At 40.8% G+C, this 27814-nt stretch overlaps 1 protein-coding gene across 2 annotated transcripts in view; it reads right to left on the bottom strand.

Annotated features, from left to right (window-relative positions):
• tafa5a (TAFA chemokine like family member 5a) overlaps positions 1–27814 on the bottom strand; it is a 146866-nt gene that overhangs the window by 96143 nt on the left and 22909 nt on the right. Inside the window, exon 1 of one of the 2 annotated variants that reach the window (XM_088406283.1) lies at positions 6831–7352. The exons of the other annotated variant lie outside the window; for it this stretch is intronic. Coding sequence (XP_088262409.1) covers positions 6831–6921 — 91 coding nt within the window. The 5' untranslated portion in view covers positions 6922–7352. Of the gene's footprint in view, positions 1–6830; positions 7353–27814 lie in introns of those variants that run through there. 2 annotated transcript variants of the gene reach the window in all.

Genomic DNA, 27814 nt, shown 5'->3' with positions numbered 1-27814 from the left:
CTGGCAACTTTATTTTGATTCAGCTTGTAAAATACTGTTGCCGTGGCAGCAACAGTACATTTTCCAATTGAGAGCAAATCAACTATAACATAAAACATTTTTTTTTTTTGCCAGATTGTGTTGGAGTGACTCCTTTGGAAAACATTGTGAAAATTATATATACTGGCAACTTTATTTTGATCCCGATTGTAAAATGCTGTTGCTGTGGCAGCAGCAGTACATTTTCCAATCGAGAGCAAATTAACTGTAACATCAAACTTTTTTTTTTTTTTTTTTGCCAAATTGTGTTATAATGACTCCTTTGGAAAAACCTTTGGAAAACCACCGCCGCTTTCCGAGTCCGATCGTAATTGGCTAATCGGTGGATTTCCGCTGATCGATATAACCGGTGGAGAAAAAAACCGACTGCATTCGCCAGTATTACGAGAAAGGAACCCGCCCTTCCTCCGGGGAAGAAACCGCTGATCCGAGTGGATCTCGGTCTCGCCCGTTGACAAGCCGACAGACGAACGGCTCGACTAGTCTCTCAGCTCTGAAATGGCCGTCCCTCCCTCTCCTCTGCGTATCATCTCGCCATCCGCACCGACCACAGCCCATTGGTTGCCTACCGAGGCTTCAATTAAAAATACAGCCGCGCTTATTAAAATCACTCCATGGAAACTGAAGCGGAAACTAATCCGCAATCTGTATTACCCGTCCGAGGTTGTCAGCGCCGGGGCGATTTAAGCTAAGGGAGCGTCTCAATCCGCATCGCTCGGACCGCCGGGATTCGCTCACGAAGCTTCACGGGCGGGAATGAAGTGCGCGAGGTGGATGTCTTCTTCCTGACATCGCTGGCGCCGGTTGATGAGTCAAAACCCGGAGGCGGGACTTTTCCTGGCAGCGGGCTTTTCATTAGCGCCAAACGTCATCTTTTATCGTCCCGCCAAAATCGATAGGACTTTAGGAAAACAGGGTGCAATCGCGCACACTTTTTAAACGTCCCGCGATCGATACGGCGAGTGAAATACGGAGCGGCGAGTGGATTCCGAAGAGTCCGCGCAAGTGCTCAAGGAGGTCATTTGAAGAAGGTTTGATTACCTTGAAAACAGCGCCACGGGTCCCCGCCGTGACTCGGATTGATTAATCGAATCATGTTCATTAAGTAACGCTTTAGGTAATGAATCAATTACGCCATCGATCGCCGCGTTTTGCCCTTATGGATTCCGGCTGATCCCGCCCGTTAGGGCTACGCCCGACGGAGCGTCGCAGAAGGAGATTTGTCGAGAGTTGGGCCCCCGCTTTGCTTCTGTATGCCAAAGTGGTATTGCTGCGGCATTAAATACAAGGCCATTATCTTTCTGTCGACGGAGCCTGCTCCAGCTTCAAGGCTGAGATCTCTAAAATCCTTTTTTTTTTTTTTGATAAATGAATAATAGATGCCCAAAAAGGGAAGGAGTACTTAATGACTGATGCTGCTGCTGCTCAAACATCTTTGAGTGGGAATGCCGCAGTTTACTTTTGACTGCGATTGATTTCTAGCTTCCTCACGCGTTGAGGAGAACTCATCTGCACCATTAGGCTCAAGTGGTAGGGACGAAGTCTGCAGATTCTAGCGTAGCACTTTTCAATGGTTTGATATTCTCTAGTCTCAGTAAGAACTTGGTCTTGTCTCGCTCTGGACCTACAAAACTCTTGGTCCTGTCTTGCTCCCGTTACTCTCTAATTTCAGTAATATCTTGGTCTTGTCCCCACCTGGACCTATAAAAGTCTCTCGCTCTCGGCCTCGCTCTGGACCTACAAAAGTCTTGGTCCTGTCTTACTCTCGTTACTCTCTAATTTCAGTAATATCTTGGTCTTGTCCCTGTGTGGACCTATAAAAGTCTTGGTCTAGTCTCGCTCTCGGGCTCGCTCTGGACCTACAAAAGTCTTGGTCCTGTCTTGCTCTCGTTACTCTCTAATTTCAGTAATATCTTGGTCTTGAACCTGTGTGGACCTATAAGAGTCTTGGTCTAGTCTCGCTCTCGGCCTCGCTCTGGACCTACAAAAGTATTGGTCCTGTCTTGCTCTCGTTACTCTCTAATTTCAGTAATATCTTGGTCTTGTCCCTTTGTGGACCTATAAAAGTCTTGGTCTAGTCTCGCTCTTGGGCTCGCTCTGGACCTACAAAAGTCTTGGTCCTGTCTTGCTCTCGTTACTCTCTAATTTCAGTAATATCTTGGTCTTGCCTGGACCTATAAGAGTCTTGGTCTAGTCTCGCTCACACCCTTGCCCTGGACCTACAAAAGTCTTGGTCCTGTCTCGTTCTCGTTATTCTCTAATTTCAGTAATATCTTGGTCTTTTACCTGTGTGGCCCTATAAGAGTCTTGGTCTAGTCTCGCTCTCGCCCTCGCTCTGGTCCTACAAAAGTCTTGGTCCTGTCTCGCTCTCGGTACTCTCTAATTTCAGTAATATCTTGGTCTTGCCTGGACCTATGAGTCTTGGTCTAGTCTCGCTCTTGACCTACAAAAGTCTTGGTCCTGTCTCACTCTCGTTACTCTATAATCTCAGTAATATCTTGGTCTTGTCCCTGCCTAGATCTATAAAAGTCTTGGTCTAGTCTCGCTCTTGGTACTCTCTCATCTCAGTGATATCTTGGTCTTGTCCCTGTATGGACCAACAAAAGTCTTGATCTAGACTCAGTTTCCATACTCTCTTGTTTCAATACTACCTTGGTCTTGTCTCGCTCTGGATACTCTCTCGTCTCAATAATATCTTGGTCTTGTCCCTGTCTGGACCAACAAAAGTCTTGATCTAGTCTTGGTCTCCATACACTCTTGTTTCAATACTGTCTTAGTCTTGTCTCGCTCTGGACTTACAAAAGTCTTGGTCTTGTCTCTCTCTGGATACTCTCCAATCCCAAAAATATCTTGGTCTTGTCTCGCTCTGGGCCTACAAAAATCTTGGTCTAGTCTCGCTCTTGGTACTCCGTAGTCTTGACAATATCTTGGTCTTGTGCCGATCTGGACCAACAAAAGTCTTGGTCTTGTCTCGGTCTTCATACTCTCTTGTTTCAATAATATATTGGTCTTGTCTCGGTCTGGACTTTCAAAAGTCTTAGTCTAGTCTCGGCCTCTGTACTTTTTAGTCTCAATAATGTCATGGTTTCGTCCCAGTCTGGACCTAGAAAAGTCTTGGTCAAGTCTTGGTCTCGGTAATCTCTGGTCGCAATATTATCTTGGTCTCATCCCTATCTGGAGCTACAAAAGTCTTGGTCAAGTCTCAGTCTCGATACTTGTTCTTGATTGGTGTGGTCTTGACTTCAACGCTGCTTTCCACGTAGCATCCATCAAAAGTGACGCAGAGTGAAAAATCTATGACGACAACTCTTCTGTTTGCAAAATGGTAGAAGTATTAGAAAAGCGCAAGGGAATAGTATTTAAAGAAAGTTCACTTCTGACTCTTTCTAATCTTGTTTGGGCTCGCAAATTCAAAACCACACATTAAAACCCCGCCTCCATCTGCTTTCAGAGCCCCGATTGGTCCGCGAGCTTTCCTCCGCATCTTCTTTCAAACACCTCAAGTCAGAATAAGATGCCCTTTACTCGCCGGGTTTAATGAAGTGAATCCCCGACAAACCTGCGCCAGACTACATCTCAGCTTCGTTTTAGCAAAGCCCCAAAGCAGCTCCGCACTTCAAAGCCGGGCGTTTTTTTTTGCAAAAATGGCGTCTGCTCCAATGAGAAGTTGAATTCGAGTTCAGCCGCACATCATTTCTCCTTCGATCATAAAGCATTTCCTGCCACTCCAAGTCCTCCACCTGCTCCGCTAGCAAAGAGGCTCACAGCCTGCCTGACACCTGCAGTTATTGATCCTAAAAACCACAAGGTTAGGCGTAATGGGCCAAAGCGACAGAGAGATGTGTATTCATACACTGCAGCTGACACTAGCCAACCCGCATCGGTTTTGATTTAGCACATACGGAGGAAGGCAGGAGACTGTGAATTCTCCTGGAAAAAAAAATAAAGAAAGCCGGGGCAAAAATGGACGGGAGTGACTGCGGTGTGTCAGTTCTGCTCGGAGCCTCGGGCAGATTTGGGTCAAGCGGTGTCAACGGCTTTGTGTCATGCACGTATACGTGGCCGCTGGAAGAAAGGCGAGGCATAAAGTAGGTAGTTGAGTCAAAGGAGAGCTGTTTACAGTAATTATGTGGCGAAACGTTAAGGTCAAGAGGCACCAATCCCACACGAACATGGGACCGGAAAATGATGGGAATCATAACATACCAGGCAATGATGCTTATTGTTAAGTAGGGGTAAGGGTTAGATGAACCCTTCCGTACCGTCGGTGGCAGGATCTATTCCTCATTTACGCGAGCCCAAGGGCTTTGACGTTACCGCGGTGTTTGTTAAACTAACCAGACGGCATACAGACTCTTGAATTGGTATAGCTAAACCTTTAAGGTATGGTCAAATGTATCACACAAAATCTGGGGGTTTTTCCTAACACACTTCCTGGGTTTCAGAATCTATTCCGTTTTTACGTCGCTGGTAAAATGTCGGTGCGTCTTATCAATCATCCATCCATTTTCTATAGCCGCTTATCCCCACGGGTCGCAGGCTTGCCGGCGCCTATCTCAGCTGGCTTCGGGAAGTAGGCGGGGGACACCCTGAACTGGTTGCCAGCCAATCGCAGGGCACACAGAGACGAACGATCAATCATGCGCCCAATCACACCTAAGGACAATTTAGTGTGTCCAATTCAACTGCCATGCATTTTTTTGCGGAGTGGGAGGAAGCCGGAGTGCCCAGAGAGAACCCGCGCAGGCTCGGGGAGAACATGCAAACTCCACACAGGAAGGCCGGAGCTCGGTGGATTTTGAACCGAGACCTTTGAACTGTGAGGCGGGCGTGCTATTCACTCAATGCTATTCAATCAATCAATCAAATATTTTTTTACAGCCCTGAATCACCGAAGTCTCAAAGGGCTTCCCGGATGAAAATAGGTCATGTCAAGACTTCTTTCGAATAAAGAAGTCATACAGAGTCATACACACCAGCATCCCCTGTCAAAGCTCCCAGAACGGGAAGGAAAAACTCAAAACCTCCAATTTGGGAAAATCAGAAACCTTCAGAAGGGACCACAGGTGGGAGGAGCCCCCTGGCAAAGCTCCCAGAAGGGGAAGGAAAAACTAAAAACCCCCAATTTGGGAAAATCAGAAACCTTCAGAAGGGACACAGGTGGGAGGAGCCCCCTTCCAGGCCCACAGGTTGAAGTGGACCAAATACAGACAAACAGAGACACATTACAGACAAATACACACGGTAACCTAAAAAACAACAATTTGCGTCCTATATTGGGAAATTACGGTAATTTGAGAGAACATCAAGAATAAACTCTGACCAGACTGAGGTAAAATATTTAAAAGTTATAGTACAGGTCCTTGAGAGCACCTACCCAGCCTGTCCTTGATGTTCCACCGCTCCAAAAAAGAAAATATAATTATTTGACTCGATCCCATGCCCGAATTCATCAGATGTTTCTCATGTCCGGCCCTCTATTGCCTTGTGCCGAATAACACACCACCGAGAAGCTAAATTACATTAGCTCCACTGCTTGAATTATTGAAGTGGACAGCGCGAAAGGCTCATGACTCGTACGTTCGTCCCAAATCCCAGCGCCGATTCCTCCGCGCCAAACAAGAGCTAGCAGCGTCTCACATCTAAAAATATGTGTGTTAAACAGGGTGTCGGCAAATAAACAGATGGCCGGTGTGTGACACGCTAAAACGCGGCTAAAAACAAGTCCGTCTTTACGCAAATGTATGAATTCACGCCTCTCGTTTGCTTCTAGAAGGCCTTGCTTTTCCAAGTTCATATTTCCAGTCCCGAAAACGCCAAAGCAACTTATTCCGTCCAATCACAAGCGATTCCATATCAAACTCGAAAACGAAGAGGACCACCTCACACAAGGCGACAGCGCTGAAGGTCAAAACCGTAGTCAACATCGCCGACGAGTCTTCGGACGCTTCCTCACATTACAGTCGCCCCGAGCGACGGCTTTGTCATACTCTGAGGTGGCCACATGATGCCCCTTTGACCCCAAGCATGTCACAAGACATTAATGGAGGTTTTGAAGGCAAGTGCCGGCACAAAATTCACAAACTCCACGAGATGGTCTCCTCGGTAGTCACGGGGGCCCCGGACCTGAATATTTGCGTAGTAGACGAGCGCACGAGTGTCACGGCGGTTGCGTTTGGTCTTGGATGGCGCATATTAACCGCTTTTCATCCGCCGCCGAGTTCATCAAGTACAAGCGACCGTTTGACTTTCATGGGGAGCGGGAGGCTTTAAACGTACTGGCATCCTCGAGAGATTAGTCGGCTTTGTACCGCGCCTGGGAGCCGGGCCTTTCATTCGCTCGCATTGAAAGAGAAGCAATAAAAATAATGGAATCAATCAAATCCCATCAGTGCCTTCAAAAAGAGCCGAGCCACAGCGCGACATGTCTGCAGGCGGTGTCACCCGTGCAGCACGGACGCGATGATGGCCGGGAGGGAGAGGAACGATGACGGCGATGATCTTAATTGCGATTCAACCTTGTTGGAGTATCAGAAGGGCGGACAACAGAAGGGAACATTAGCGTGGCTTGACCTCCATGTTAGCCTAAAGCTAGACTCTAGTGCCATCTATTGAGAAGCCTTAAAACAAAGCCGAACCCCCCTCGATTCTTTTTACGCCTATGCTGGAACTTCTTCTGCCTTTAAGCAGGTGATTTTCAAAAAATCAAGGCTCACGAGCGTCCGATTTTGTTTACAGGTGCCCGGCGGACACTTTTCGGCGGTAACTTTTCAGCGCGTCGCAGATATTACCTTCTTTGAGCAGACGGGAGTGGATGAGGAGGAGGAGGAAGAAGAAGATCGCCGCTCCGGTAAGTGCCCACGCAACTCGGAGCAGCTGCATCCTGACGGAGGGGATGCTGAGCGCGGGGATGGAATTACGGGATAGGATGCGGGTGGGATCCAAAGTCACAAAATCACGCCGTCTTGTAATGCGGCGTACATGTCTTGTTTAAAAAAAAAAATCAATCCAAGCGTTAGTCCAAGTGTTTGAAAGCAAAGAAGACGCGCGTGTGGTTTCGGTGCGTCGGTCCGAAACGGGCTTGCCGCCCGTCGTCTTTGACTCGTCCGCCACCTCCCTCCGAGTGCGGCTTGGTCAGCGTCCACGCGCGGTTTCCGCGTGCGCACGTTGGTCCGAGGCGCGCGGGAGATGCATGTTAGGCGCGCGTCGCCGCCACAACAAGCGCCGTCGCTCGCTCGCTCGGGCTCAGGCGAACACTAGCCACCAAGTCCCCTTGCAGACCCTCTCTCTCTCTCTCTTCCTCAGCTTCTCCTTCTCTCTCTCTCCCCCCCCCCCCACTCCACTCCTCCCCATCTCCCCCCTCCCTTATCCACTCAGTCCAATGCGACTTATTTCGGCGCGATAAGTATGCCTGTCAGATGCATTTCTTCAATAATCACCATGCCTGATAAATACTCGGGCAATCACAAGAGTGGCTGGCTTTTGTGACAGCTTCTCCCCCACAGCCAAGGCTGCCAAAACGCTAATGTACTCACCGAATAACAGAGCGATATGCGCACAAAGTGTCAACACCCCTCCATAGAGTGCCGACTTGCCATACCCAGCTGTATTTATTGCTCTTTTAGTTACACGGTATGTCACTTCAAGTGTTTTTTTTTCTCTACTTGTTTACATATGCCTGGTAGAGCATATATGTGTGTGTGTATATATATATATATATATATATATATATATATATATATATATATATATATATATATATATTTAATTATCGTTTTTTCCGCACTATAAGTCGCATCGCATTATAAGGCGCACCCTCAAATAATGACATTTTCAAACCTTTTCCATATATAAGGCGCTCCCTAAAATAGTCATATTTCCAATTATTTTCCATATATAAGGCACACCCTAAAATAATGACATATTTCCAAACTTTTTTCATATATAAGGCGCACCGCATTATAAGGCGCACCCTCAAATAATGACATATTTCCAAACTTTTTCCATATATAAGGTGCACCGCATTATAAGGCGCACCCTCCAATAATGACATATTTTCAAACTTTTGCCATATATAAGGCGTACCGCATTATAAGGCGCACCCTCAAATAAAGAAATATTTCCAAACTTTTTTCCATACGTAAGGAGCACCGCATTATTAGGCGCACCCTCAAATATGACATATTTTCAAACTTTTTTCCATATATAAGGTGCACCGCATTATAAGGCGCACCCTCAAATAATTACATTTTCAAACCTTTTCCATATTTATGGCGCACCGCATTATAAGGCACACCTTCAAATAATGACAGCTTCAAACTTTTTCCATCTATAAGGCACACCCACAAATAATGACATATTTTCAAACTTTTTCCATATATAAGGTGTACCGCATTATAAGGTGCACCCTCAAATAATGACATATTTTCAAACATTTTCCATAAACAAGGCGCACCGCATTTATAAGGCGCACCCTCAAATAATGCCATTTTCAAAGTTTTTCCATTTATAAGGCGCACCACATTCTAAGGCGCAACAGTAGAAGCAGTCAAACTTTATTAGTAGATTACAAACCAGCTTTCTGACAACTCCATTCACTCCCAAAATGAATAATGAATAAACAACTGTTTATGTTTTGTTTTATTTGTATTTTTTTGACAGTTTATCTTTTAACAGCAATGTATAACATGTAGTGCAACATTTATATCAGGGACCTTTTCCTCCAGTGCAATCACAATATAGTAATCGAAGTAATAACAATAACAACTCAAATAATAAGTCTCAATAGCATTATAACTTAATGTCAATATAAGCTTTGTTCAACTGTAAACACAGAAAAGAAACAGATAAAGCTTACTTCATCAGTTCTTTCCCCATGTACAAATCCCAATCTCAATATTGATTCAAATATAAGGCGCACCGGATTATAAGGCGCACCATCAGCTTTTTAAAAAAATTAAGGCTCTTAGATGCGCCTTATAGTGTGGAAAATACAGTACTTGTTTCTCAGATGTGTATATATATATATATATATATATATATATATATATATATATATATATATATATATATATATATATATATATCTTAGTGATGTTCCAGAACAAAGTTTTTTTGAACGACGTGCTTTAAAGAAGCCAAGTCGCGCAGAGACTGAGTAGAGAAAGATAAGGACAGTAGAGCGGAGGACCTAAACGAAGACGCTGAGTAAAAGCGGCTGCAGACTAGATTTAATAAATGCGATAGGTGTTGCGTGTACACACAATGTGTGTTATGTGTTTTACATGTTCATATTTACTCGCGTTATAGCGAGGATAATACGATGTTGAATGTTTGTTTATTTGGGCTGTTTTTGGCATTACAATGAATTATAACGACAAACCCCAGTGTTTATTTTACATTGATGTTTTAACATGAACTTTAAAATAAAAAAAACATAAAATAGGCAGTCTTTTGAAACAACTCTTTGGTTTATGAATGAAGTGTTCAATTTAAAGAATTAAAAAGTCCACCCACTCCTGTCAATTTGCAAAATTGTCTCATTATTCACCTTACATAGATGATGCATTAATGATCTCTCTTTTTTTGAGACGTCCCTGAATGCATCCCTCAAAAATCCCACTCTTTAGCCCCTATGGGTTAGTCACTGCAACCTGTCCAGGGCCATGATAAAGGTACAATAAGACGCTATTTTTATAGCTGAATTCCGACTTTGAAATGGCATCATTTCCTGCCTTTAGGTCCTGGCATCAAGTCATGTGCATTATCTTTGCTCAGTTCGTGATCCAAAATGATTCATCGCCACATGAGAACCGTGGCATATTTAGCCCAAAATGCCTTCATATTATGGCTGTAAATTCCTAAAAAGCATGCATTGAAAGCGGCGTGACCGGAGGAGTATCGAATGTAGAGCAAAGCATCCAATGGAGGGAAACAATAGCTTGCATAATCCCGCCCCTGCAGTGCAAAACAAACGCAATTGTTTCTCCGTCTTTAAATTCATGCATGCTGTTTAAATCTAGAATAGAACATGCAAATATGCAACAATGACATGCTCAAAAAAAAAAAACGTATTTGTAGGTCAGCCGTTTTTCCACAATAACGCTCTTGCTCGTTTTGCCCGCTTGTGTGCATTTCTAATTGAGGCAGATGACAAGCGATGGCACCACTCACAGCACAAAAGCGAGCGTCTAACCCTCCCCCCGCAGCTCCTAGCGCTAATTAGCCGATAACAGTCTCCGCTATCGAGTGCCAAACCGCACGCTTTCCAGTTCCGTCGCCGGGAACGTGTTTAATGGGGGACTTGTGACGCGTCCAGAGATTTGACCCGTACAAGGGTTTGGGGTGTGTAGTTTGTTAAACAGGATCATATGGACCCGGCATATGCTAGCGCATACCCGGCGGACTAGCTAAATTTAGCACATTGACGGCGTTGGGAAGTTTGGAGCCAATGAGGGAGAGTTACAAGGCTGGCATGTTTAGGCACCTGTTTTGACACCTAACATGCGGCAACCTGTTAGGGATAAAAAAAAAATTGTTACAGCGATTCAAAGTGACACCGGCAGTTTGTGTAAATGAGAGGAAATATTTATAACGCGCCTTCGCCAACACCTAGTGGCAATTAGGCTTCCTCTGTTAAGTTATTCATCAACGTGCAGATTGTCACCACCGCTGGCTTCGTTAGGAAATTCAACCTCGTGTACGGAGCGGAAGCGCACAAGGCCGTCTGTGGCGTTCCCGTGCGGTTGCATTGGCAGTCTTTGTTTTACTAAGTGAGTTCGACAATGCAGATGTGCAGTGATTATCTTAGGAGACTTTGTACAAGGCGCGGGCACTCCTACAAGACACGCGATTGGCTCCCGGTGCGAAAATCACAGGAGTTGTGACTCCACTCTTTGTTGGTGCCCGCGTCTTGTAGGACCGCCCCTTGAGCTGATTGACAGATTGTCTGGCCAGTGCAGTACTACTAGGAAGTTTTTTGAGTCTCACCGGCAAGGAGGAAAGAAAGCTTTGGGATCCTCTTTGCGAAATTTCAGCTCCCTTGTGCCTTATGGTCAAAATATTGGACGAAAGGGTTCATAAAGTTTTGGGTGAGTAGAAAGCGTAGAATTGTTTTATTTTCTTCATGTTCGTGATGATTTTATGAAAGTTTATTGGATGAAAATCTGAGTGCTGATGACTGATAATGGAGAATTTCAAATTCTCTGTCACTGTAGAAGTATTTTGCAAAAAATATTACAGAAACATCTCTAGTGCTTTTTTATCGGTCATGATTTTTGTTGTTGTTGTTAATTGCCTACCTTATTATATGCTCGATTATGGATTGTAGACTGTAGTCCATAGGTGTCGAACTCCAGTCCTCAAGGGTCGGTATCCTGCATGTTTTCTGGGTTTCTCTCTCTCAACACACCTGATTCAAATGGTTATCTCATTAGTAAGCCTTGCAGAAACTAGAAAATTATCCTAGTCAATTGAATCAGGTGTGTTAGAGTGAGAAAGTTAGAAAACATTGCAGGATACCGGCCCTCCAGGACTGGAGTTTGTGCTGTAGTCTGAATTAGGATTTCATTGTGTGGTATTACAACGCATATGACAATAAACCTCTTGAATCGTTTTATTTTCCATGCTAATCAGTTTGACTGCTAAACCAAGAACTTTAAAACAAATTTATGCTCATTTGTTGAAGAACTATTCTGCAATCGCTTGTTTGAGTACATTTTTTGAGGGGTGGGATTCATCCCCTGGGTTTTGGGGATTAGCGATTCTGTCTAGACGCTATGTTTGATATTAGCTTTTTTATTTTTCTCTAATCCCTCTTCTTCCTACACAAAGATAAGTTTTGGAACACTGCACCCCCCCCCCCCCCCCCCCACGCCTTATGAATTAATAAAGCGTTATCCTCGTCCCACCTAGTTCCAAGCGTCGCTCCTTTTCTCGACGCCCCCTCGGCGTTCGCCAGGAGGGGCCAATAAAATCCATTATTTCACCCATAAATTTGCCCGAAAATATCCAATGAGGTGTCCAACACAAATTAGATCAAATTTAAGGTGGGAGGAGTTTATTCCATCCCCATTGGGAAACGCGGCGTTGACAAGAAACATATATGAACTCGGAATAAACTCATTTCTAAAACTAGAGGGATAATTGAATGAATATTTTATCATTTGGTTTAGTCAAAGAAAAACCCGAGACACTCTCGGGAGGGCGCGCATAACATTGTTTGAAATCAACAACGGCTTTGCTGCAATATGTTGCGGAACTTGGGTGAGCGGGGAAAATATGCGGTCAGCATCTGTGAGTCCATAACTGGAATATTTTTTTTTTTTTTTTTTTTTACGAGGACATAAAGATTTTAAAGCCGGTGTATAGTTGTAAACCCCTTTCCATGAGAAAAGGTGCATTGATTAGATTCGCTTTCCTTCTCACAATATTTGCGGGCAATATTTTCTCATAGGAATTTCATAGGAATGTTCACAAAAGTTGTCTTTGACGCAAAAATAAACTTGAACAAGTCGGTGACCGCCAGGTTTGAATGTACGTCATAACATCAGCAAATCTATTGCAATCGTTTTAATGCCCTGACTGGGGGGAAAAAAAACAAACAAAAAAACAAGTATCTTTTCAAATTAAGATCAAATTAATTGGAACTTGAACTAATTTCGTACTAACATGTTGTATTGACTCTTTTTTTTTTTTTGTCTAGTTTTACATGGCATCACATTTTCAATAATGCAGTAGGATCTGCTTTTTTCAATTCCTGTTATTTTTTTTACAAACACAAAGCAGGATTGGAACGTAACATCCTAAGAAGTCACGTCTAGGAGAGAACAATCTGTTATAATCTGACAAATATTTCACAGAAGGAATTAAATTTATTTGATGGACAAATTAAAAGGCTTCTAAAGAGCTTTTAAAGGAAATTCCTTCCTGTGAAATCTTTTGCAAAGCACGCTTCATGACAATTTTTGTCTGAACAAACTTAAACTTAAACTTAACAAAATCAAGCCATAGATCATCCTGCAAAGGAATCACTATAATGCAATTTAGCACAAAGTTGCTTCATGTTTCAATTAATTTGTTTTCAATTTGTCAAGAGCAATGAACTGTTCCTGTCAGGCTATTAATAGGCATTCAATTAGTTTTGTGAACACCTGCGGCCACCCCATTTAAACCTCACGTCCCCCAGGAGGATCTTTCATGTATCGCTGGTTTAAAGCGTGACAACACCTCCTAATAGATGGCATTATTTATTAGCCCGTCTATGGCAATTTACATTGTTCCCCAGCATTCAGCTAAATGGACACTGAGATGTGATTTATCGATTGATTTAAATTTCCTTGCAACAGGACGGAAGACTCAGAAAAAAAAATGAAGACAGTTTCAGAATGTTTTAATATTTTCCCTTAACTCTTTCAGTGCCACGGACGAGAATTCTCGTCTTTTAAAATAGTCATAAAAATAATCGTAAAATTCTCGTCAGATTTTTTTTTTTTTTTAAGGGCAGCTGACACCCTTGACTAGTGCCTCAATAATATTGTCACTTGAGCACTGCAGTTATAACTATGACCATTGGATGGCAGTGTTGCCCTACATAAAACACATGCATTACATACTTGTAATTCTAAACAGGAAATAAGTCACTTTAAAGCTTTTATTTTGGAGAAATTGTCTGCTTAGCAGCCGCAAGCTTTGAAACGAGTTCCACTTTTGCTCTCAAGTCAAAAGAAACTAAATCTCATGTGTTATATCTCAAGGCGTCAGCCAATGGAAAAATCGAGCATGCAGACTCGTGTGAAGCGTTTTACATTTTCAAGCAAAACGCCTCAGTTGATTGACAAGACCAAACATTCTCGGAGGTCCCTTAAGCGTCGCCGACAACTTTCTAATCTTCTCAACGCGGTAATGACTGACGTTTCAGCCGCGAAAGCCACTCCTCTTCATATCTCGCATCTCCGCGTGTTGCTTAGCCAAGCCTTTAATCTCTCTCCTTACGCTTCCGTCCAAACGCGTCTTTAGCCACAAGATAATTTCATGGAAAATGTCTCATCACTTCTCATTTAAATCCGTTGATTTGCGCAGAGCGCGTGGGGCGGCCTTCTCCGAATCGACACGAGTTGTGGCGTTTTGGAACATTGCTACATGCGAGCCCGTCATCGCTTTATAAACTCAATCAACTGTCAGCACAGTAAAAATGGCTCTATGACGTTTTTAACCGTCATTGGCAGTGAAAAGTTCTTCCAAGTAATAGTCAATTTTTTACTTGAATTTCCCTGTAAAAATGTATCTATGACATTTTTAGCCGTCATTGGCAGTGAATGAGTGAAATGTTCTTAGTAATAGTCAATATTTTACTTCAATTTCCCAGTAAAAATGGGATCTATGACGTTTTTAGCCATCATTGGCAGTGAATGAGTGAAATGTTCTTCTGTGATGTAATTGTCAATTTTTTACTTCAATTTCCCAGTAAAAATGGATCTATGACGTTTTTAGCCATCATTGGCAGTGAATGAGTGAAATGTTCTTCTGTGCTGTAATTGTCAAGTTTTTACTTCAATTTCCCAGTAAAAATGGATCAGACGTTTTTAGCCGTCATTGGCAGTGCATGAGTGAAAGGTTCTTCCGTGAAGTAAGAAGTGGATTTTTTTACTTCAATTTCCCAGTAAAAATGGATCTATGACGTTTTTAGCCATCATTGGCAGTGAATGAGTGAAATGTTCTTCTGTGCTGTAATTGTCAAGTTTTTACTTCAATTTCCCAGTAAAAATGGATCAGACGTTTTTAGCCGTCATTGGCAGTGCATGAGTGAAAGGTTCTTCCGTGAAGTAAGAAGTGGATTTTTTTACTTCAATTTCCCAGTAAAAATGGATCTATGACGTTTTTAGCCATCATTGGCAGTGAATGAGTGAAATGTTCTTCTGTGATGTAATTGTCAAGTTTTTACTTCAATTTCCCAGTAAAAATGGATCTGACGTTTTTAGCCGTCATTGGCAGTGCATGAGTGAAAGGTTCTTCCGTGAAGTAAGAAGTGGATTTTTTTACTTCAATTTCCCAGTAAAAATGGATCTATGACGTTTTTAGCCGTCATTGGCAGTGAATGAGTGAAATGTTCTTCTGTGATGTAATTGTCAAGTTTTTACTTCAATTTCCCAGTAAAAATGGATCTGACGTTTTTAGCCGTCATTGGCAGTGCATGAGTGAAAGGTTCTTCCGTGAAGTAAGAAGTGGATTTTTTTACTTCAATTTCCCAGTAAAAATGGATCTATGACGTTTTTAGCCGTCATTGGCAGTGCATGAGTGAAATGTTCTTCCGTGAAGTAATAATCAACTTTTTACTTCAATTTCCCAGTAAAAATGGATCTATGACATTTTTAGCCGTCATTGGCAGTGCATGAGTGAAAAGTTCTTCCATCAAGTCATAGTCAATTTGTTTTTTACTTCAATTTCCCAGTAAACATGCGTTTATGACGTTTTTAGCCGTCATTGGCATTGCATGAGTGAAATGTTCTTTCGAGAAGTAATAATAAACTTTTTACTTCAATTTCCCAGTAAAAATGGATCTATGACGTTTTTAGCCGTCATTGGCAGTGCATGAGTGGAATGTTCTTCCGTGAAGTAATAGTCAATATTTTACTTCAGTTTTTGTTCTTTCATATGCATCAGCGACTTACAGTAACAATCTGAATAGTTAACTCATTCACTGCCAGCATTGGCAATGAATGAGTTAATATTCAAACCCAAAGGCTTATTTTTTTTCCATTTCTATGTTTTTTGATTACTCGGAATTTAACACTCCCCCTAAAAAAAACTTTATGTCTCAATCCGTAAGAAAAGTGATATCTGGGATTGAACGCATGGAATCTTAAAAAAAAACAAAAACGCAAAAATCCGTCTTTGGGAGTGAACGATACTTTCTGCCCTTGACTCCATTGTTTTTTTTTTTAATTGGAATCGGCGTGACTTGAGAAGCAAAGTCCCCCTCTAGTTAATTATTTATCAGCCATAAAAACACATCTACACTGTACATTTCATTAAGTCTCATTACAGGAAATGAAATAGATTCGGCCGCCTAACGACAAGTGGCGTATTCATCCCCCTGGAGTCCGGCGCTAAGCTTCTTACATTTCCTGCCGCGCGCGCGGGAGGGAACGCAAACGCACGTATGCATTTGCCGCACGGCCGTCCGTCACGCCCTCGGCACCGACGCCTCACCTGCCGTCATTAGTTACGCTAAAGTGCTACGGCGCCACTCAAGAATTAGCGCGCTCCATTCGTCTCGGTCACATGACGTATGGAGACGAGTGAGCGCCGTTTGCCGAAGACGATGTGCGAATCGATCTCGTCAAAAGACATCAGTAATTCCCGGCAAGAATCTTTAATGGACGATTTTTGCGATGTAAGCAAGCGGAACGTGCGTGGAAATAACTTCATGGAGAATCCGTCTTTTAGTTGGGAAATATTTTGAACCTAGATCCGGATTTTCAACAGTCACTCCGGACGAGAACGATTTGAATCTATTTTAACTATTTTAACTGTTAGCTAACGCATGTAAAACCCCTGGTAAAAAACATCAAAGTTGTATATAGATATTAAAACTTGGTAACAAAATAGAATAGTAAGTGCTGTTCATATTTAATATATATGTATACAATTATTAGGTGTGATTGGGTGCATGACTGGTTGTTCATCTCTGTGTGCCCTGCGATTGGCTGGCATCCAGTCCAGGAAAGTGTTTCTAAACTTTTGACTGGTTCTGCACTAGCTGAGGCATGACGCTACTTCCTTCTGCCACTTAGGTGTCAGTTACCTGGCAGGAAAGCAGACCCTTTTATGGTTGTATTTCAGCAAAGTGGAAAGCATTTTTAAACTTCTGACTGGTTCTGCACCAACTGAGCCATGACTTCCTTCTGCCACTTAGGTGTCAGTTACCTGGCAGGAAAGCAGACCCTTGCATGGTTGTATTACAGCAAAGTGGAAAGTGTTTCTAAACTTTTGACTGGTTCTGCACTAGCTGAGGCATGACGCTACTTCCTTCTGCCACTTAGGTGTCAGTTACCTGGCAGGAAAGCAGACCCTTGCATGGTTGTATTTCAGCAAAGTGGAAAGCATTTTTAAACTTCTGACTGGTTCTGCACCAACTGAGCCATGACTTCCTTCTGCCACTTAGGTGTCAGTTACCTGGTAGGAAAGCAGACCCTTGTATGGTTGTATTTCAGCAAAGTGGAAAGCATTTTTAAACTTCTGACTGGTTCTGCGCCAACTGAGCCATGACTTCCTTCCTCCACTTAGGTGTCAGTTACCTGGCAGGAAAGCAGACCCTTGTATGGTTGTATTTCAGCAAAGTGGAAAGCATTTTTAAACTTCTGACTGGTTCTGCGCCAACTGAGCCATGACTTCCTTCTGCCACTTAGGTGTCAGTTACCTGGCAGGAAATCAGACCCTTGTATGGTTGTATTTCAGCAAAATGGAAAGCATTTCTAAACTTCTGACTGGTTCTGCACCAACTGAGCCATGACTTCCTTCTGCCACTTAGGTGTCAGTTACCTGGCAGGAAAGCAAGAATGACGTCCATAATTTTTTAACAAATAGACTTTTTCATTCACAAAACGATCCGAGTGAAATACAAGGAATCCAAATCTGACACGAACACTCATCGCACTTCATCACAGTCGTGACCTTGAAAGACTCGACATGCTGGGAACACCTCTCCTACTTTCCATGCGAGTCAACCCGGAAGACATCTGACTCATCACTATTGATCACTTTATGCATCGAGGGTGTCAAATTAAATCTGTTTGGCGGAAATTAAAAATCAATACGCTGACAAAACTCAATGAATCACACTTTCTGTCCCGCTTGGAATCAAGCTTAAGACACCGCATAGCGACACCAGGATGAGAACACAACATTTTTGTTGTTGTTTTTGCATTCGAGGTGCCGGCAGCGTCAGGCGAGGAAAATATGTATGCAAATGAGAGGAGAAAGGTGATAGAAGCAATAACATGAGCCTTTGCCACAACCAAAGCGTTCAAAACCCAATCGAGACATTTGCATCTCCACTTGTGTTGCGGATAAAGACAGAGGGGAAAATTGATTCGTGGGTCGACCCGTGCAACGGCCTCCTTCTGTAATCTGATTGGACGGCGGCAAGACCAAGATGGATACTGGAAGTCATTTGGACTGGAGGCTTTTATTTATTTATATTGAAGCCTCAATAGGCGTGGTTGTATTTTGAAAAACGCTTTACGGTACATAGTTACTCAACAAGGGTGTCTTTGAAAAAATCTTAAAATAATTTTTTTATATTTTTTAATGCTTTACTATAATGGTCATTTTCCAACTACCACTATTCATGTTTTTACAAATGCATTACTATACATGGATGGCTTTTTTTTTTTTTTAAAACCCTTGCCAATTTTGACTATCTTTAAAAAAAAAAAAAATGCCGTACTATAAATAGCCATTTTATTTAAAATGATCAATATTAAAAAATAATAAATATTTATTATTTAATATTATTTATTATTTTTGAATTTAAAAATAATAAATATTTAAAATAATAAATAATTAATTATTCGATTTTTTTCAAGCATCTTACGCATCTTTTCAAAACACCACCCTGTATAAAGTCTTTTTTTTTTTTTTTAATAATAGCCCTAATCTTTATGTGCCTTTTTAAAGATGCTTCATTATATGTTTGTTTTTGGCGTTCTTTGAACACATCCCCATTAATATTAAATTCGAAATAAAACCCTGAGCAAACATAATTATAATTAGCAAACCCTTAAAAAACAGTATATATTTTTCTACTTTTTTTCTAAATACTTACAGCTCAAAACGTTGTCCTCATCTTTTAGTCACTCTACTTTAACTGTCATTTTTTTTTAAATAAAAGCCTGACCAAGCCTGGTCAACATATATATATATATATATATATATATATATATATATATATATATATATATATATATATATATATATATATATAAAATGTGTGTACATAGCCTTAGTTGGTTGTCTTTTGAAAAATACCTTAATATAGATTTTTTTTCTTTCATGGCCGTTGGCAGAGAAGATGACAGGCCGTATTGTGGGCTAGCAAGACGGGGACAAAAGGTAGGGTGTCATAAAAAGAAAAGAGCAGTCTCCTCTCCGCTGCAGCAACCTTGACTCACCCTGCCATGCTTGTATTCATGGAGAAAGGGGAGGAAAAAAAAGCGAAGGCCGTAAAGAAATGTGATCATTAGATGGAGGGCACGTTGGCCTGGAAGAGAAGGAGGAGGTCACATGTGGAAAGGCAAATTTATCGTCTCGCAGGACTCGCCAAGTTAAGCGCTTGGAGTGACATCAATAGCGAGTGGATTTTCTCTCTCTCGCTATTATTATTATTTGAGTTTGTTTTGTTTTTTTTTTTGCTAGTGCATAGCGTCAAACACTGTCAATGTCACCACAGGTTGCTGATGGACACATTATTGGATCCTTGCAGCAGTCCTTGGCTCACTCAGGATGTGTGTGCTTCACTAGAGATATTGGGTTATTTTTTTCTTCTTTTGAAGGGGGGTGATATGATACCGCGTGTGAGGATAAAACGGATAATGGATTTATGTTAGTCCTTATATCGATACATATACAACCCAAATATATATATATATATATATATATATATATATATATATATATATATATATATACAGTGTATATATATATATATATATATATAGTGTATATATATATATATATATATATATATATATATATATATATATATATATATGTATGAATCTCCAATGGTAATACTACAACTGACAGCTCTAATATATATGTATATATGCCCTTTGGCAAAATCACCCAAAAAAATGACCAAAAAATAAATAAATAAAATGGTGGAATTAGGTTTGAGATATGCACGTTTAAAGTTTTTGCAATTTCAATGGTGCACGTTGTCTACGAAACACTATTTTTTGTACAATTGGATTATAATTTTTTGTACAGTTGGATTATAATTTAACCTTTTTGCATTTGGTAATCAAAAGTTGGTAAAACAGTGGTTGTTTTAATAGAGATCCCTAAATTTCTGTTAAATTCATAATTTTAAAAATAAATATATAATATATATATATTTACTGTATATATATTTGGATTCATTTCAGCTACCCAACTAAATCCTAGTGTGCTCGGTCGGGGACACCCTGGCCTTTTTTCGATGATATCACGGATGTTAACTTCTGTTTTGCTGAGACAAAATGGACACAAACAGTGGACACAAATGGGCTGGTTCTCAAAATGGTATAAAAAGCGTTAAAGACAAAATAACAGGAAGTTTCGCAATTGGTGCCATTTCCCGGATTCTGTTTTCTGACATCAGTTCATCGGGTTTTTTTCTGATAATTATTATAATAGTTAGTAGAATCTAGCGGGGAAAATGGACTGAACTGGACGTCAGAAACCCAACTTGGCAGCACAGATGGAGGCTCCGCCTACTTCTGTTGCTACTGGCCAACTGGTCCGTTTATGTCCATTTAGTGTGTTAGTATAGAAATTTCTGAGGCGTGACGTGGGTGGAAGTATAGAAGTGTGTGTTATGCAAATGACCTTCTTTAAGAGAAAAGACAGCTTCAGCTTTTTTTATGCTCTATCTTGGGTTCTTACTGCTCTTAACCAGTCAATAAATAAAAGCTAACGTAGTAAAAAAAAAAAAACAGGCAGAAAATTGTCGGAGAATAAATATGCAAATGCAGCGTGTCTTGCTGAACCATCGACCGTGCCCTCCAAGCATTTTGGGGGCCTACTTGATATGCGCGCACATGAGCCATCGGAGTGGAGTGAGTCTTGTTTGATGGCCGTGCTCTTAAGGAAGCTTTTTATGACACTGCTTCTTTTTACTCAACATTTTCTCTCCTTTTCAATAACATTTGCGTTCAAAAGCCTGTTTGGATGCTCTTCGTTTTCTTTTAGACGGCATATCGCCGGTGTCCTCGCTAATGACGGCGTATGTTTGTTTTATGCGTTTTGTTTTTTCTCTTTAATGGAAGGTTATAACTAGGTTGCCGTGCTGGGTAAAAATTGTTATTATTACACTTTGATATAAGCTTTTGGCTAGCTAGCAAGTGTACCGGCTGAGCAAAAAAACCTGACCTCAATTTCTGGATTTAGTGTGTGTATATATATATATATATATATATATATATATATATATATATATATATATGTGTGGTGTGGTATATTTTCAAGCATCTCGAAGTGTCCAAATCTTTATTTACTGTTTCTCTCTATTCATTTTTGCGTAATCAATTTGAGTAAAAACTGTCCTATGTCTTTAATATTGAAATGAAAATCAAAGCACGTCTTTCTACGACGGTTAAATTTGACTGGTCGAATAGTTGACAGTTAATGAGGGAATAATGGATTGGTTATTTATTTAATATTATATATTTTTTCAGTCATTGTTGATAAATAATGACTACATAATAGTAAATGAAATTTTTTTTTACATTTTTTTAACAAATATTGTCCAATATATCGCAATACGTATTGCAAAACGCCTTTGCTGTATCAGAATATAACAATAAATCGCAATACACTTTTAAGACACAATACCCAGCACTAATATATATATATATATATATATATATATATATATATATATATATATATATATATATATATATATATACACAGTGCGCACACATCGGCGTCAAGAAGCTTGATGATGTAATGAATTTTGGCACGCTATTTATGACACAGCCGGCCAATCAGCACTGTGTCAATCCATGTGACCTTACGTCCTTGCCACCTTACTCCTGGTGTGTTCCTCAGTGCCCTCACTCCATCATGTTCAACCTGGTGCGTGTGCGTTCCTCCATGCAAGCGTTTGATCCCCTTTACACTCCACCTTGACTCCTTCATATATCAATCCCCGTGGCGAAAACAAGAGAACAAGATTTTTTTTTTTTTCCCGTGCCCTTGGCATCCACTCAAGGAGATAATTAACTGAGATGGTACTGATGTGTTTGTGAATTTAGAGTGGAGGTGAGGGAACGGGTTAGGGATAGCCAGTGATTTCCGATGGTTAATGTCGGGGGCTAGGAAATGCATCATTTCAAATGGATGTCCCCACAAGTACAGCCGTACAAACGCGCATGTGTGTGTATGATGAATCCATCAGTTGTTGGCTCACGATGAATGCAAGCGTGTGTCTGTACATCTGGGTGGGAACGCCAATCCATACATTTCTCACGTTTGATCATTTGATTCTCAGGCATACTGATTTTTGCTTTCGGGGGTGGGGGGGGGGGGGGGGGGGTGCGCAAACAAAACATCACACACTTGCCAGCCAGCACGCCTTAAAAACTAATCTCATATCTCCCTTTTTCGCTGCCGGGAGATTGTTTGTGTGATGGCCCTAAAGAGAGCCAAGGATGCAGAGAATGAGATCAAATCAAAGTTTTGTAAGCTCCTCATCCCAGCTTGTCAGAGTTCTGCTTCCTGGTGCCCGCTCGGTGTTTTATATCAACCACGAGGCACCTTTTGACTTCCTTTGCACCGATATGAAATTCAGCTGGCATTTCTTGTCACTATATGGCCGCCGAGTCCATTTAGGATTGTTAACAGTTTTTTTTTTTCTCTGGGGAAAGTGCCTCGGATGCCATCGAGAAAGTCATCGCTGACATTTCAGCAAAGCGTGCAGGCCGTGCCGCATTCTTATACGAGTATGAAGATGGTGCCATCACATCTCGACTGCTGGGGATCATGGTGTCTCAAGCCTTATTTTCACAGTATCAACAGACAAAGCCTTCTTGGAATTAGGTTTTATCCCCTTGTCTTTTCCGAGATTTTAGAGGGAGTGCTGCACCTGGAGATGCTTGAAAATATATCGCACCACCTTCTCAAATGTCGTATACAATGCATCTTTTCTATGTCTATATATATATATATATATATATATATATATATATATATATATATATATATATATATATATATATATTAGTGCTGGGTATTGCGTCTTAAAAGTGTATTGCGATATGTTGTTATATTGATATACAGCAAAGGCGTTTTGTAATTCGTATTGCAATATATTGGACAATTTTTGTTTAAAAAAATGTACTTTTTTACTTTTACTTTTATGTAGTCATTATTTATCAACAATGACTGAAATAAAAAAAAATATATAAATATATTAGATCATTAGATCTGAGTTCACACGTTATTAAAAGTGATTGCAGTCAAATATTGAGAACCTTCATGATCGTGCAAAAATGTCAGTTTTCATGTTTTTTTTTGTTGTTGTTTTTTTTTTTTTTTTTTTTTTTTTTTTTTAAGAGGCCAGACATTCAATCCCGTGTCGATTTAATACTTGAGTATCCAGAAATTAATGTACTTAAGTATAGATAGTCCGCACTCTGAAAAAATGCGTCACTGGCATTGGATGTTAATGGTTTCATACATTTTCACTGTCCACGACACAATCGTCTCCTCATTAATCAATTATTTTAGCAGCTGTAGAGGGCTTGTATTTTTTTTTAATCATACCGAACAGGCAATCAGGTTGCAATCCATCCCAGTCAGCCTTTTGTCCTGGAGTCCATTTTGTGTCGTCGCTCCGATCAGATAGCTCACCTGTCACGCTAGAAACAAGGAGGCCTGCCACTATTAAATCAATACCAGGCTCCTCCTTCAAAAAAAGGGCGTCGCCGACGCCATTTTAATGAAGTCCCTTCCAGAGATCGGCGGCCAGTTGAAAGCTTTTGATAGCTTCTCTCTCTTCATTGATTCTCCGTTGATTTCTGGCCTCTCTCCTTGTCTTTCACGACCCGCTTTGCTTTTAACTTTCCATTTAACCGTCTTGCACTTTTCCATTGTTTCCCCAACCCTTTTTTATTTATGTCTCCATCTTCCCCGCTCTTAATCTTTCCCGCCGTTCGCCGTGTAATCCATCTCGCTGTCCATACACCAAACATCAGTCGGGACGGGGCGCCGATGAGTAATGTGGCGCGTTTAGCTGAAGTGCGCGGTGGTAATCACCTCACCCGAGCGCCGGAAGCATGACATAATCCACGCCGCGCTGGGAAAACTGCCTTGCCAGATTTGGACAGATTAGCGCTAATCAATTAGCATTTAGCGTCTTCCAAATGAACGGATCCCTGTGAAATAAGCTCACATCATTAGCGTTGCCCTTGGAGCTGAAAACAGTTTTGTTTCACAAAAAAACCCACAGGGACCGCGAAAGAAATCGGGGATATTTACGATTTGACGACAACGTGACGCTTTGATGAATCCGGATGATTATGAAAAGAAATGTTTGGGTAATATTCGCATGTTATACAGATCCGCAAAAATATTCGCAAGTTCACTTGTGAGTCGTCGAATGTGTTTGGGAATCGGCGGGCACAATTGAGACGAACCGCCGTCCACAAGGAGGCAGTGTTGTGCCACTGAAGAGAAAAACGCGGTCATTTAGCGTTTCTTTTGAAATCGGAATTTTAAAAATGGAAAACCAGCCTTTTACCTGACCTAATATGTATTTATTTAACCCCAAAATAATACAAATTTGTTTATCATCATGCTTACACTGCTCTGACAGGGACATTCTTCTTCTACTGTTACATTTTCTTCTGCGCTGCTAAAAAGCAGCAAGCAAAAATCGACAGATAGAAAAATTTTGAATGAAAGCAAAACATAATAGATTCCTGTATATTCGTGAAAAAGGTTAAAATCCATAATATATAGTTAATTTTTAGACAAATCTCAGACCTTTGATAATCGTGAAAGAAGTCATATTGACGAAAGAAAAACAAAGGGAAACAAGATGGCGATATCCAGCCGATTCGTTTTTGTCCACCGTTGTGTCCATTTTGTCCGGCATGACATGAGACGTCATCGGAAAGGCCAGGATGTCCTCTAGTGAGGACATCAGGACTTAATGGTGTTGCTCCAGTGAGTCAACAGATCCATCAAGTCCACCAAATAAAAATACTGGCTCTGAGGAAGTTATTGCCACTGTACATTTGATAGCAATCGGATAAATGTCGACATGTCTCTTCAAAATGGCTGCTTCAAGCAAAAACGGCGCATTAGCTTGTGTTCTCACATGAGAGTAGTATGAGAGTCTATTCATTCAAGTTTTGCCAATTGCATTTTGGTTGAAGCGCTCCCGGGAATCGCCACAAGTCAACCGAGATGGCCGATTTAAGGCAAAATGGTCGTTTTATTTGTTTTGTTGTCAGTAGCTTTGGAAGCCTTTTTTGAGGACGCACTCATGACTAACAGGTGAACCAACTCTCATGTTGCTCATTGATAAAGGCTTTGAGGACTGCATTTCCTTTGAAGGACTCCAGGAAATGGCCACAATTACTTTCGAATGGCCGCTTGAAAGCAAAATGGCAGTCTCTTTCAAGGCTGTATGCATGTCTACCGACTTTCATGGGGCGCAATTTTCAAAACGGTAAATGTCATTGCTCGTGTAGATATCCATATCCTCTCGAGTCCAATTCTTGGCACCTGTGTTTTCTTGCGTAATCCCCCAACATGCTTGCTGAGACTCGTCCCCAGCTTCCTAGCTTACTAGCAGTCATTTTTAACTATCCCTCAGTGGAAAAGCATTAAAAATTAATCCTAGCTTACTTGCACTCAATGAAAAGCATGAAAAAAACCCTCCTGGTTTACCAGCATTTCCTTTTAATTGAAAGCATTAAAAATTAATCATATCCATGACTCCAGCAGTTTAGTAACATTGTGTGCTAGTAACTTATTAGCTAGCTTACTAAATTATTAGCATTCTTTTATAATTGCCAACAGCAGGCTAGCAAGCTAGTTCATGAGCTAATAACGTATTGGCTAGCTTACTAACTTAGTAGCATTATTTTTTAATTGCTACCTGCAGGCTAGCAAGCTAGTTCATGAGCTAATAACGTATTGGCTAGCTTACTAACTTAGTAGCATTCTTTTGTAATTGCTACCTGCAGGCTAGCAAGCTAGTTCTTGAGCTAATAACTTACTGGCTATCTTACATACATAGTAGCATTCTTTTTTAATTACTACCAGCAGGCTAGCAAGCTAGTTCATGAGCTATTAACTTACTGGCTAGCTTACAAACTTAGTAGCATTCTTTTTAATTGCTACCAGCAGGCTAGCAAGCTAGTTCATGAGCTTATATCTTATTTGCTAGCTTACTAACTTACGAGCATTCTTTTTCAATTGACTCTCATTAAAGGCCCCACTACCAGCATGCTAGTTAGGATAAACTTAAAATGACCCTCTAAAAACCGATCCTCTAAAAAATAATAACAAAAAATCCTAGTTTTCGAGGATTCCCTTCTTTGCTAGCTAACTCACTTACTAGCATTCTTTTTAAATTGACTCTCATTAAAGAAACATTGAAAATATATCATATCCCTGCTACCAACAGGCTATTTAGTGAGCTAGTCACATTAGCTAGCTTACTCATTTACGAGCATTCTTTTTTAATTGACTCTCATTAAAGAAACATTGAAATTATATCATATCATACCAACAGGCTAGTTAGTGAGCTAATAACAATAGCTAGCTAACTCACTTACTAGCATTCTTTTTAAATTGACTCTCATTAAAGAAACATTAAAAATATATCATATCCCTGCTACCAACAGGCTAGTTAGTAAGCTAGTAACATTAGCTATCTTACTCATTTACGAGCATTCTTTTTTAATTGACTCTCATTAAAGAAACATTGAAAATATATCATATCCCTGCTACCAACAGTCTAGTTAGTGAGCTAGTAACATTAGTTAGCTTACTCATTTACGAGCATTCTTTTTTAATTGACTCTCATTAAAGAAACATTGAAAATATATCATATCCCTGCTACCATCAGGTTAGTTAGTGAGCTAGTAACATTAGCTAGCTTACTAATTTACGAGCATTTTTTTTTAATTGACTCTCATTAAAGAAACATTGAAAATATATCATATCCCTGCTACCATCAGGTTAGTTAATGAGCTAGTAACATTAGCTAGCTTACTAATTTACGAGCATTTGTTTTTAATTGACTCTCATTAAACGCATGCCAGTGATGATAAACCGAACTGTCTCTCGCTTCCTAGCGTGATAAAATCATCTAAAAATCATTTGAAAAAATCCTAGTTTACTTGCTTTCCATTTTTAATTGACTCTCATTATTATTATTATTATTATTATTAGGAACTGCATTCATATTGACTCCGCATGCTAGAAAAAGCCCTGCCTCAAGGCCCTATTGGTCATTATAATAATAATAATGATACTGTAATAGTAATAATAATAATGATAAAACATTTATGTCGTGTTATGTAATAATAAAATACTTTGGTATTGCACGCTGGCACTTTGTGGGGGAGCTTCGACGAGAGAAATTTGAAGTATGCGAAAGCCGTTCAAATGGCAGTTTAGTCGGCTTCAGGATAATAAGTAAGAAAGCAAAAACGTCAAGCTCATCCTTCTTCCGCTGGCCCGAACCCCGATGCGCGCTGTGAGCCATGACCTGCAATTTTATCATCACACAACCAGGTGCAATCTGGGAGCTTCCTGCTGGCTCTTTATCAGCTCTTCCTGTAAAGATGCAAAAGCACGTTTGGCTTGTTTCTACTTGTGTAAACCAGGGGAATCGATCAGATGTTTTTGGGGCTGATAAAAGTGAAGTGCAGTAGGCACATGTTGTGTTGGGGGGGGGGCAAATACGTATAATACGTATCCAGGCATGTACGTATCCCCCCCCCACCCCCCACCCCCACCCCCAAGTGGATTTTGGTGGAAGGATGCTGAT

This window comes from Hippichthys cyanospilos, chromosome 22 (assembly GCF_059441005.1).
Source record: "Hippichthys cyanospilos isolate Australia breed blue-spotted pipefish chromosome 22, RoL_Hcya_1.0, whole genome shotgun sequence".
Lineage (NCBI taxonomy): Eukaryota > Metazoa > Chordata > Actinopteri > Syngnathiformes > Syngnathidae > Hippichthys > Hippichthys cyanospilos.
The sequence above is the reverse complement of the archived record's forward strand: the minus strand, read 5'-3'. Positions and strand labels throughout refer to the sequence as shown.